Raw genomic sequence first — 13,137 nt, forward strand, 5'->3', positions numbered from 1 at the left:
CCAAGAACATGTATGTGCAGCTACTAAAAGCTACAAGAGCAAGAATATTTCTGGATTTTTCACAGAACTCCTAAGGCTGCCAATAATTAACTTAGGCAACGGAATACTGTTTGCTATTCAGTAAGCCACCCTTACAGCAATAACCAAAGAACACATACACATATAAAATGAAAGCAACAGAATTTTTAACATCTATTTTAGAGGACAATCTACTTGGTAGAAAAGAACACCAGTTGCTTTCAGTCCTGCAGGTGAAGCTCTTTAGCTTTATGCATCGTCATGAATAAAACCAGACTAAGCATGGAGAAAAACTGAGTTCAGCTGACATTCTCAAGCCTGTACTACAGGAAAATAAAGGAAGTAATATAAACAGAGATGTCTAAACGTGCAGCAAGAGTGCTTGTCCAGAAAAGCATTTCCTCATATTAGTCTTCCACTTGTAACTGCACAACTGTTGTATACAGAGGCATATCAAGTGCTGTGTGTATACTTAAAAGTCATGATTTCAGCAACACACAAGATAACACTAACAAAAGCACATGACTAAGGAAGTTTAAGTTAACTTTTTCTTCTGGACTATTCACCTGAATTCTGTAAATAACGTCATCCTTTTTGGCTTGCATTTGATTTGCAGGGCTTGCATTACCAGCTGACTGAGTTTCAGCTGCATTACTCCCTCCTTCTGTCCCTAGAAAGCCCACAAGGGCATGCTGTTTACAGGCTGGGATGCTTTGGCTGGAGCTGCTGGAAGAGGGCAGACCATGCTGCATGCTGACTCCAGACTGGCCAGTAGGTTCCATTTGGTTCACCATCGACAGGCGGGACTGGATGGATGATGGGAGGTTACGAAGGGATATCTGACTGGTGGAAGAGCGCCGACAGGGCACAAAGCCTGTTGTGGATGTGCGAAGAGATGAATGACGACTGCCGTAGCAATAGGATGAATGGCTAGCTACTGAGGCACGGGCAGGGGAATGTCTGACAAGGCTCGATTGCACAGAGTGAGAGCTGTGACTGGTGCCTAAAAATAAAAGATACAGAATCAGGAGTTTGATAAAGCCTCCCACACACGTTAGGTTTATGATATACAGTCGTTTTAGCAATTAAATACAAAATTAATGGGTCTAATCAACAGCATCTAAAACAATGGAATTGTAGGATTAGGTATCTTGCACTTAATGTAGCAGAGCATTTGAGTGTGTTTCACTCATTTTATCATGGAATCTCATTTTCTGTTCTATTCCCAATCGCTGTGAGATAAATCACTTGAAAAATGCTTCAGCCTTGCTCTCACCACGTTAGCAGTTTGTTTCTTAATATTAACGCTTAAGTTCCCAATACTGAAGACAGTACAGGAGATAGAGATGTCAGTGTTTCAAAAACGCAAATATTCTTTCTTAATACGCTTCAATGGATGTTCAAAGACTCAGACTGGATCAGAAAACAGAGCATATTTTTTAAGCATTAAGAAAATTTTAATGTAAAAAAATAGCAGTTTATGAATGTTAAGTGTCACTCCTAAATGAAGAACTTGTATAAACCTCTTCAGAGCTGCAGAGGTACTCATGCTACCTTTAAGTTTTCTTTAAACCAGCATGAACAGCTACATGCACATTTATATTCTTTGATCAAAGGAAGTATTTATAAAGCTTTTTTTTTTTTTGTTATTTTACTGCTTATTGCCTCACTAGATTCAGATCAGCATTCTGTTGGGATCTAGCTAAAATACAATTGAGATAGATGATCCACTCCAGTATACACATAAGAAAAATATAAATACATTAAAAACCAGCAAGCTTAACGTTAACAATCAACAAGGCAGAAGACATAAGATGAATCAATCTGTAGAGATTTGCTGCAAAGTCATGTAGCCTGTTTTGCAAAAAAAACCTAAACTTTAACAGGATAAGTCTCTGTTTGGAAACTTTCCATTAGACAGAACAGCACTGCCGTGTGAGAGGAACCCAAGCAGGTGTTAATAAAATAATCAAGGTTTGTACATCTATCGGTTCTGTCCTTCCTATCAGCCTAGGCCAGATCCAAAGAGTGGAGAGACTGGTTCTGGCTACAGGATTGTACTTGCGAAAAATTGTTATAGCTGTATTTTAACATTACCCAGAGTGGATGGATGAGTTGGTGGATGAGCTGCAGGAAGAGCAGTGGGATGAGCCCCGGGATGAGGTGCCACAGGAGGGTGCTGTACTGCTCCAGGTCCCTGCCCTGTAGGTGCATTCACTCCCCCTTGCGACACGCTGCTCTGTGACTCATTGATAGTGGCATTGTTACTTGTGCAAGAAGCCCCACCTCCAGCATCAGAATCTTCAATATTTCCACCACTGTTACAGCCAGCTCCACAACCTTTCCTTAGTCTGAAAACACAATGCAATTAACATTAAGTCATATCATCTGAGCATAAGGAATCTAAGAAACACCACACTCAGCACAGTCTGTAAAGTCAGTTTTGTGGATTTTTTAAATTAGATTTTTTAGACAATGCTATTTTCTCAGAACAGGCTTTGTAAGTATGAATGTCATTTTCTAGGAGATCGTAATTTTCTTCAGGAGAGCCATTCAAATAACAGCCGTGATAAACTAAGAGTTGAGATAAAATAGCCCTTGGAAGAGAGAAGGAAAAAAGTGACCTCCGAATAGTTCTAAATACAAAATGCTAGAAGAATATCTTGTTATTTTGCGACAGTTTAGTAAATTTATGCTTCTTAACATACGAGTCATACACACTCTCATACAGCAAAAACTTATTTAGATGAGGAGTAATTTTTTTTTTAATTTGGTTTCTTGTTACTTTCAGTGACATAATTATAATTTTCAAGTATGTGTTGCAATTATTTGAATCAAATACTTCTGCAAATTTTGAACATTCAGATGGCAAGTTACATTTTCCAGCATATATAATCATACAAGATTTTCACCATATTGTTTGCACTGGTAAACCTCAGACAGACACATAACACAACATGTTCCTTCTTCCTTTCAATTCCTACTGTCCATTTTTTTTTCTTTTGGTCCCACTGAAAATACACCAATAAATCTTTTTTTTTTTTTTCCTTTGCCCCTGGGATCCAGAACAGCTTGGATCCAAATACTGTCCCGTATTATATGTTCACCTGTTGCTCTACCCACATGTCAGACAAGCAGATAGTGACAGAAGACATACGCCACAGACTACAGTAAATGTAGCACACGCTGAATATGTTCTGTTTAGATGTGCTGTAGATGTCTATGTGTACACATGACCATAGAAAAGCAAGAGGATTATTCCAATATGGGACCAGCTCCTGAAACTGGTAAGAATGTGTTTCTGAATGCCATGCAAATTGCCATGGTTGCTTTTACAGCCACAGTCATAAGGAGACAGAAGTAAAAGTTCTAATGGTCTACAAAACACAGCACAGCAACACTTTGTACCAGGTTACCTGAAGGTTATGTGCAGGGTGGATTACACTAACATCACTAGCTGCATATTCTAGCTCTGACATCCTTGATAAACATATATATATTATACATTAAAACTTTGAGCAATAACTAAAGTTTTGAGTTGCTGTGCACGAGCACACCAACATTACACCTGCACACTGCACGTTTATCCTAGTGAAGACAGCGAAAGTAATGATAACAAAAAAAGTAACGGAGTAGTTGGATTGTATTTTCTTATCAGACCAGAAATAAGAATTGTAATTGTAATTCTTGCACACAAACTTTATTCTCTAAATTTTTCTAAGCTGTCACTCAGTTTGTGCCTTAATGTTTACAAGCCTTCAAAGCTAACTCTGTGCCAGGGCATTTGCCATATTCTAAGATGTGCTTGAAATAAAAGTTTACTTATTTATTTGCATGTAGCTGAATGCTAGAAAATTACACCCTGGTTAGCATGTATGTTAGCCTGAGACTAGTTAATGACATATAGGAGCACAAACATATACTTGTGAGAACTCATTTTCTCAGCTCACCTGTGCCATGTAGACACTATGAAGTTTCTGATATTTCCTAAGCTGATAGCTCCTCCAAGAATCTCCTTAAGCTGTTCATGACTATCAGAATAGGATGTAGTCAAAGGTGAGACATAGATTGGGTAACCAATTGGCTGGTCACAGGAGGAGTTGATCATGTTCCTCAGAGCTTGTTTTGCATTTTGGATACTTCCTCTTTCTGGATTGCGATTACGCAGGAAGACAAGTTCCTGTTGTTGTCCTGCCCACAGGCCACGCACACACTCCTTATTCACCTGCAAAAGATAAATGACAGAAGCCAAGTAAAAACGCTGTATCAGCAAGCAAAACATGACTAAACTGCTTTCCATATGTAGACTTTTACACACATATGTGTAATTGTGCTACAGAACCACAACCATTCATATTCATGAAAGGGCTGACCTGATGGACACAGCCTGCAACAGTAAGAATAAAGAGGGCATGAGAACTGAACGAGAAATAAAACATTTGAAGTCAGGAACTGATATCCTGATGAAACACTTCTACTACAGAAGAAGCTGCCCCAGCAGTGACAGGCCAGCGACACCAAAATAATTATCTGAGTTAAAAGTATTTAGTGGTATATCTTAATTATACCGTTGTGGAATATACACAAAACTTACCTTAATGACCCTGAAACTGAGATAGCGCTTATTCAGCATAATAATTTTGTATTCGTTGGTACCATCATCCATCACGTGACGCAGAGCAAGGAGGGAGGGAGAATTGGAAAGAACAGCACTCCGCCAGGCAGGGTCCCCTTCATGTGCTATAACTAGATTTTCCTCATGGGTTGTTATGGCTTCATAGAGAACAGAAGGATCATCGTATTCATCTGGAGAAGTGAAGTGATCCTGTTTCCAAGAACAATTGGTAAATTATGACTGATACTTCAGATGTAACTATGTATAAAAAGCAAGCAACTTGCACCTCAGGGAAGATTTGCTTCCTTTAACTGGAAAAGAAATCATTCAAAGGACGAGCCTATTATTTATTCAGTTGAATTTTATACTAGACTTGTAGAATCACAGAACAGTTTGGCTTGGAAGGGACCTTTAAGCCCACCTAGTTCCAATCCTCCTGTCATAGGCAAGGACACATTCCACTAGACCAAGTAGCTCAAAGTCCCATCTGGCTTGGCCATGAACATCTAAGGATGAAAGACATGACAGGATATTCACTCATTTTCAGTTGTCTGCCTCTACCACATACCTCCTCCCCTTTATTTTCCTCCTCTCTTTCTGAAGCTATGTATTCTAATTTTGACCTCCCTAACTTTCCTGGAAACTTGAATCTCAGCAGTAAGGTTTGACAATGACACTGGCTGCCCTTACATACACTCATTATCTATCTGCACATCTTATTTTAGACATCTCTTTAAGGGAAGAAAAATAATAGTCCTCCAAAGCAAACAATAAGAGCTGAGTGTCTCTCTCCCAGCACTTAACATTTAGAAGAAAGAACGTGCAGAAATAAAAGTCAGCTTTCCATCAAATTCCTCACCTGATGTAGTTTAAGTGACATTCGTATTCCAGGAACCACTACTTTCCTCAGCAATTCCATGTCAGCAAAGATCCATTCATCCCTAATTGAAGAGATACGGAAGTCGCCCTTAAAAAGGGCATGCAAGCCATACAAGAAGGATTCCAGATTACTGTTGAGGAAAAAAAAAAGTTTGTCCGTATAATTAATAAGGTAAGGAGATACTAAGCTGTACATGAAGGCATACCACTCTTCTCTATTAATAAGAGAGAAGATGGAAGGGAAAATACAAGTGAGCATTTGTGTAAGTAAAGTCTTGACACAAGGTGTCTACATGCACTAAAGTGAAGATGAATAAACTATGTAGGCAAGTGACTATTTACATGGACTTGAGTAAACAGGAACTCTACGGAACACCTGCTTTTATTCTGAAGATCATTAAAAGAAAAGGCTTGAGTACAACACCTCAGTGGATCAATCAAGAATAAGATGTAGCCTCAGTCGTGGATGTTTTAGCACGAAATCAAGTCTTGATAGATAACTCATACTTAGTGACATCATTTACTTTTACTAAGCTAATGGGAGTCTAGTGAAAAATCAAACGTTCTGATCACTCTTGTGACTGCATATCTCTAAGATCTTCTTGGGGAAGCTCACTGGTACTTAGAAGAACATTTCCATCAAACTGAAGTAAAACAGTTTTTACTTTCAGAACTCAATCAGCTTTGAGGTTTTTTTTCTACTGGTTATTGTTGGAGCTTAGCCACATCAGAAAGCTGACCTTCCAGTTGTTCTATAAAACAAAATGCTCAAATTCTAGTTCTACCTCACGTGCTTTGGTTATGTTTCTTTGGTTATGTTTCACTGGCTGTTAACATGAAGACAGATCATACAGCCTATCCGCCCAAGTTAAGGAAGGATGAAATTAACTAACTCTCACCATTTTTCCTGAAGAAGTACTCATCCAATATATAATTTAGAATCTCAGAGGGAATTTGAGAAAGCAGAGTTTACAACAAGATTTTATTACCTAGACATATGATGTGAAGCTGTTCCCAACGCTCTCCGCCCCAGAACACAAAGCCCATAACACAGTGTAACCAGGGGTGAGTCTCTACTTGAATCCAGTGGCTTGCAGCAAGAAAAAAAAAAACAAAAAACAGTAAAAAGAGTTAAACATTTGACATTAAAAAACTGCTCTAAGGAATAAAACACCCAAATGCATACAAAGGTACACAGGCCTTGTACATGTACCTACCTCATCAGCTACTCTATTCAGACTTTCACTATGAATTAAAAAAAAAAAGCAAGTATTCTACATATTTGTAAAGATAGACAAGTACACATTATATTTTAAATAAGATGAATTGTAACTTGAAGGGATACATGCACTTTCCTCATTGGTATGGTGCACCCTGTATGCAAACTGTTGTTTAGCAAGAGTATGACATTACAACAAAAGTATTCTTAGTGAAAAAGCTGGATTCTTGCTTAGTGGTTAGGAGTATACAATTCTGAGTCAATTGACAACTTGCCCAGACTACAGCTTATTCAGGGGAATTCACCCTCAGCTCAAAGCCATTTGGAGCTGCATGATGATCCGCATGATAGTAGCAGCATTAAGGGATTTTAATACGTCCACAATACGTTTCACAAAATAGTCACTTGATAGGAAATTATTTTCTTTGGCTGCTGTTTGTCATCTGACTACAAAACCCGTTAAGTCTTAATTCCTTTAAGATGGGCTGCTACCTAATCTTTTAGCTCCAGAAGTAAAAAATTCTGAAGCTTCCAACAGTTCATGCAGAAGGTGAAATCAAATTATATTCCATCCTTTATTGTCAATCAATTCTTGCTCATTTCCAAACTACCTGACTAGAGTACATACAACTTTTTGTGAACAGTAAAAGCACTCTCCTGCAAACACACTAGTGTTCCTATTTAAAAGGTGGCTTTGGAGGGGAAAAGAGTTAGATACGGGATGATCGCTTTCACAAGCCAACAGTTCCAGTTGTCCAAAGCAAAGTTATAGTAATAATCACTAACAAAAAGTTGGCAATCTTATAAAAACCTGTCGCAAGATTATATTAGGGTTCATTTGTGGACAGTGACATCTAAATATGCAACATCATAGAATCATCTACATAGACAAATGGTGGACCAGATTTCAACTGATTCTTTTAAGCTGGTAACTGAATAGGCAGTAGCAGACAGGTCACACTGTACACTTCCTTACTTACAGAAATTATTTAAATTCACGTATCTAGATTAGAACATCAAAACAAAATAACATTTCAATTTTTTATTTTCTAAAAGATCAGTATTAAAACACTAATCTGAGGCAACAAGGAAGAAATGAGACAATTCTTGAATACTGAATACCTATCCTCACGTATTCATACCTACCTTTTCTCTTCGAGAGCAGCAATATTCTATCCAGTTCAAATAAATCATACAGAAACTCTCTCTTGAGATTCCTGCTAGACGGTGGTCATAATCTTCATCAATATTGGGGTTAAACGTTGGGTCTACATCAACATAATTGCGGTCTGTGCACAACCGCAGTCCTTCCTGCATTGTCTCATTAGCTAACCACTCCTCTAACTTGGGGGAAGTTGTGACATAATAGATGATTCCCTGAAATAGTAATTAAAAATCCATGAGTCAGTATTATTACAATAAAAAAATATTAACCTAAAATTTTTCAACTCATTCACAGACTTTCTTGGTAACGAGGAAAAATGATACACAATAGAGCTTACTTAGCTCCCAGATGCTATAAATTCAACAGCAATATAGATCTGTGTATGTTAATATTTTCAATGACTCCCAAAAGTTTTTAAAGCATACACTTAAGGAGTAAGGGAAAGAAAAATGGATGGAGCAGGCTAATTGCAGAAAAACACATAAATGGGAATTCTTAATTGAGTGAACATGGATAGTATACTTCTAAATAATTAAAATACTAAATTTAAAGGTGAGGCAGCTTAATAGTCATATTTGGAGAAAAACTTTGTGTGAATGTACCTCAGAAAAATTTAAACTTAAAATTTTTCATGACAGATCACAAATAGGGAAATAAATCATATAAGGGACCTAAAGTCTATACAGAAAATTTGCAGATTTAATAGGATCCTTCTTTGAGTAAAACAAAAATAAAGGAAAGAAATGACTTTGGCTCTTTCCAAGAGAGTCATACCAGTTACCATTTCATTTACAATGGCTATAGCATTTTGGTAATAGCCTTTCAGTTTCTAGTTCAGTTTCAGTAAGAAAGAACAGCCTCTTGGTCATTTTTCTGCTCTTACAACCAAATATCAATTATAATTGTCAGTACAGCAAACTCTGGCCTCTTTTGATGAAGCGGTTCATAAAGCTATAATTCATATCCCACCCATGAAAACTAGTGGAAGTTCAGTGCACAAAACCACCCCCAGCTATAATCCAGCCTAGCTCCCCCAGAGTTTATAGTAATTTGACTCATACCTTCACGTAGTAAGTGGTGAGAATTTTCCGGAGATCAAAGACTTGCAGCATGGATGCCGCACTGTTGTCTGTGATACTGTAACCCTCCAGAACATACTTTGTCACAAGCACTTCCCAAGCCAGCCAACGCTGCCCAAATGCAGCATTAAATGAAAGCATGTGAGGAAGGTGACCAGGTTCACAGCAACAGAAACCTTCATCTTCCTCTACGCCTTCAGTGATGGCTTCTACTTCTCTTTGCTGACAATAAGTTCCTTAGGAAAGAGAAAATAATAAAATTAAATGCTTCATACAATTGTTTTAATGTTGACTTGCATTTACAAGTATTTACAAATCATATTAGAGTCCAATTATTTTTCTGCAACACCAAGTTAACTACTTGACAGTGAACTAGAGATTTGGATAGTTTAATTTATCAGCGTAGGATCACACACATTCTAATTAGGTAGTGTTATGAATCAGTTATCATAGCCATATTGCATTAAATGTGAAGAGAGGCTTAGCATCAGATCTGTTAGAGGTTATTTTTCCTCAGGGGTCAGATGGCATAAAGTGGCCCCGAAGCTCAATTTTCAAAGTGAATAATTTATAGGATGGAACAGAAAATAACTGAAATTTTCAGACCAAAAGACCTGTTTGTGCTATAGACAGTTAAGGAAGGGCAACACACTCACCTCTGAATTCAAGCCCTCTCAGCTGGAAGGTGACCAAACCATTTCCTATCTCTATAAGGTGTACTAGTGCATTGAGGTAGTCAGAGGCAAGAATGAAGCAGTCCCCAGTACTGTAGTTTCCCCATCGACCCAACAATAAATCTCCACATAGGCTGTGCTGAAGGGAACGGGTTAAATGTTCATAGAAGATTGAATTCAGATTGTTATCATCTGAACCTGCAGGAAGATTGAATTTTGGTTATCATCTACATCTGCAGAAAAACTCAAGCTGGAATGTCAATTATCAATCCACACCGAGTCTTACATTCTTCTCAACAGTGTTGTTTCAAGGCTATCAACCTCGTGCCCTCTGTTCCTACCCCAGTTCTCAAGACAACTACTCTGAATAACTGCTAAGTGAAGTTCAATACTTTTGACAAAAATTTTTCGCTCTTACTCCTCCATTTTCCAAATTATTCTTTCAGTTTAACTCATGCATCTCTCACCAATCTACTCCATATAATAATGTGCAAAAGCAAATATGCACAAAAGCATCTCAACAACAACTGCTGTATAGGTCTCATCATCGTAACATTGAGACGTCCTCAAATAATGTTTAGCTTTTTGGTTGCTTAAGAATAAAGAAGCAAAACAACTTAATACTGCAATTATAGCTGAAGAAAAAGTAAAGCAGAGATACACAAAGGTAAAAAAGAAACAAGAAAAGTGCATAGAAAAGTAAACAACGAAGTAAGGAGAGAGATAATGAAGGAAAAAAATAACAGGAGATAACAAAGGTCCAGTAGGGTTTGGGAAAAAAAAAAAAAAGAAAAAAAAAGAACTCGGAAGACAAACTGGGAAATCTCACAAATCCCATAAGAAATAAACATTTTTATCTTTGTTCCTTGTGAGCGTGTTAGTAAGTACAGAACAAAAACACATGAAAGCTACCTGGATTTCGATCAAGCTGCGAAGCCAATCTTGTATTTGAATGATCCACACGCTTCGTGCTGAAATTAAAATGAAGTGTTCTTAATGAAATTTATTACTGTAAGAAAATCTATGGGAAGAAACTACTGCTAACAGAAATTGATAGAAGTATTCCCAGTGAAATATTTCTAAAATTTTTTTCTTTTTTCTTCAAGTATTTTATATCCCTCTGTACTCAGCCCTGATTAGGCCACACCTTGAGTACTGTGTTCAGCTTTGGGTCCCTCACTCAAGAACTCAAAACTCTGAGGCCCCAGACCTTGTTCAGAGGAGGGCAATGAAGCTGCTGAGGGGTCTTGAGCACAAGTCTTACGAGGAGTGGCTGAGGGAACTGGGATTGTTCAGTCTGGGAAAGAGGAGGCTCAGGGGAGACCTTATAGCTTTCTACAACTACTTGAAAGGAGGCTGTGTTGAGGCGGGGGGTCAGCTCTTTCCCCAATAGGACTAGAGAAATGGCCTCAAGTTGCACCAGGGAAAGTTCAGGTTGGATGTTAGGAAAAACATTTTTTCTGAAAGAGTGGTTAGGTGCTAGAACAGGCTGCCCATGGAAGTGGCAGAGTCACTGTCCATGGAAGCTTTGAAGAAATATTTACATGTTGCACTGAGGCACATAGTTGTGGGAAACATCAGTGATAGGTGGACAGTTGGACTGGATGATCTCAGAAGTCTTTTCCAACCTTGGTGATTCTACGATTCTATTTTCTGCCTATAATAGCATTATGACTCTGTAATTAATGAAGCCTGTCCACTGTATGCAGTCACAATATATCTGTAGCCGTAGATCTAAGTGTAACTGTTTTCTTAGCCAGATATCACAAAGCTTTAGATGTGACAACTACACTTAAATAATTTACTAACATAACTAATATTCTGTCAAAAATGGGGGACTTCAGAGAAATAAAACACAAAGAGGTAATCTGACATGAATAGTCTTCTAATGGCATCTTGATCATACAAGGATTTTAAGATTTTATAATGAGGTTAACCAGTTTTAGCTGTGAAATGGACAATAATGAGGAGAAGTCAAATACAGTTAATGTACTCTCCCAACAGTCTTTTTAAAATAAACTCATGCTTTGAATGCAATTGCACTTTATAAAGCTATAATTTTGATGCTTAAAAAACAATACCAAAATTGCATACCTCTCGGTAGCAATTACCTAAGAAGCCAATGTAAATGCTGCTAGAATAAAAACAATTGCTATGCCATTTCAGAAAGAAGATTAGTGCTCTAATTTTCTTCAGGAAAAATAAGATAGCAGCACTTCAAGGTGAACACTCATTTAGCCTTAGTTCCACGTTTAAGTAAAACAAAGGACACAGTCTTTAAGAGTCTTATTTCACCTACTTGTAGTCTCTTTCCCAGAATTTGACAGGTCTGGCATAAGAAGTGATAAATATTGCACTTCCCAGGAAAGGATTCAGTGGAGTAGAGAAGAATGCTGACACAGCTGCTTGGACAAATAACATTGCAGAATCTGTAGGATAACAGGATTAAGGAAAACAAAGCAGCAAAAACTTTCCTCAAGCTTCTGTAACAATACGTGAAGTATACAGCAGCACCAAGTAAGAAAAAAGAAAACAATCTCCAAGAAATATTGTGCAGCAAAGTATCGTTACAGTTTCTCCACTTGTCAAAGGGATTACTTTTGCTTTTGAAAACAGAAATAATTAACGGTATTTGTTGTAGAATTTTCAGATAATTACCACCAAATCTAACATGACACTAAATTGATACTCTATTCAATCCCGCCTACACAAACAATACTCACAATCTGAAATCACATGGTTAGTGACTCTTGAAAAAAAGGAATGGAACGTCAAAGGAAAACTTATGTTATTTTCCCAGTTGTTTAATTCCTATGCTTTTTATGTTAGAATTCTGTTCCTACTTTGTCTGCTGCTGTTCAACTTATAATATTGTAGCAAGGTAGAAAGCATGCTGTTTTTCATAAACGTTCATTGGACTAACCTGCTCATTCGTGAGATATATCTCATAATACATAATGATTATAACATTCAGAATGTATAAATAAATACCTTCCCCCCCCAAAAAATCAGCAATTACAAAAGGATACGTGGCACAGCAAAAGGCTGGGCAAAAGCATGGAAGGCAGATCCCCATGTTATCTGCCAGGGAGCAATGTAGGTATATACAAATCTCAACTTATAAAAGAGTTCCCAAAGCTGTAGGAAAGAGGAAAAAAAAAAAAAAAAAGCATTTTCACTGAAAATCAACATACTTTGGAGTACAGTAAATAGACTTTGGAGTTTACTGGTCCTAGAGTTCTTGCTGGTGTACAAGAAGCCTTTGGACTTACAATAAGGATGCAATTATGAAGTGAGTCACATTAATATGCACTACATTGTTCTACCAACAGAAACTCATGAGATTTTTAGAAAGACTCAAGTGCTGTCTCAACAAAACATAAGTGCTTTGAGAAGGAGAAGTCTAATCAATATGCTGTAAGAACTGTTAAAGTGCCAACAGGACTAATGATCTGAAGATCAGCTACCAGTTAAGGGTATGGCCAGTT

At 37.6% G+C, this 13,137-nt stretch overlaps 1 protein-coding gene across 2 annotated transcripts in view; it reads right to left on the reverse strand.

Annotated features, from left to right (window-relative positions):
• Positions 1–13,137, reverse strand: part of PCNX1 (pecanex 1) — a gene marked incomplete at both ends in the record, with an annotated part of 81,607 nt that overhangs the window by 4,066 nt on the left and 64,404 nt on the right. Inside the window, 12 exons of one of the 2 annotated variants that reach the window (XM_079537769.1) lie at positions 585–1,021; positions 2,116–2,369; positions 3,969–4,243; positions 4,613–4,843; positions 5,493–5,643; positions 6,502–6,602; positions 7,878–8,108; positions 8,958–9,211; positions 9,632–9,847; positions 10,562–10,620; positions 11,949–12,078; positions 12,679–12,787. In XM_079537769.1, the coding sequence (XP_079393895.1) occupies positions 585–1,021; positions 2,116–2,369; positions 3,969–4,243; positions 4,613–4,843; positions 5,493–5,643; positions 6,502–6,602; positions 7,878–8,108; positions 8,958–9,211; positions 9,632–9,847; positions 10,562–10,620; positions 11,949–12,078; positions 12,679–12,787 (2,448 nt within the window). Of the gene's footprint in view, positions 1–539; positions 1,022–2,115; positions 2,370–3,968; positions 4,244–4,612; positions 4,844–5,492; positions 5,644–6,501; positions 6,603–7,877; positions 8,109–8,957; positions 9,212–9,631; positions 9,848–10,561; positions 10,621–11,948; positions 12,079–12,678; positions 12,788–13,137 lie in introns of both variants that reach the window. The other variant, XM_079537768.1, reaches the window with a different exon arrangement.

The sequence above is a fragment of the Tetrao urogallus genome (assembly GCF_951394365.1).
Source record: "Tetrao urogallus genome assembly, chromosome: 6".
NCBI classification, from domain to species: domain Eukaryota; kingdom Metazoa; phylum Chordata; class Aves; order Galliformes; family Phasianidae; genus Tetrao; species Tetrao urogallus.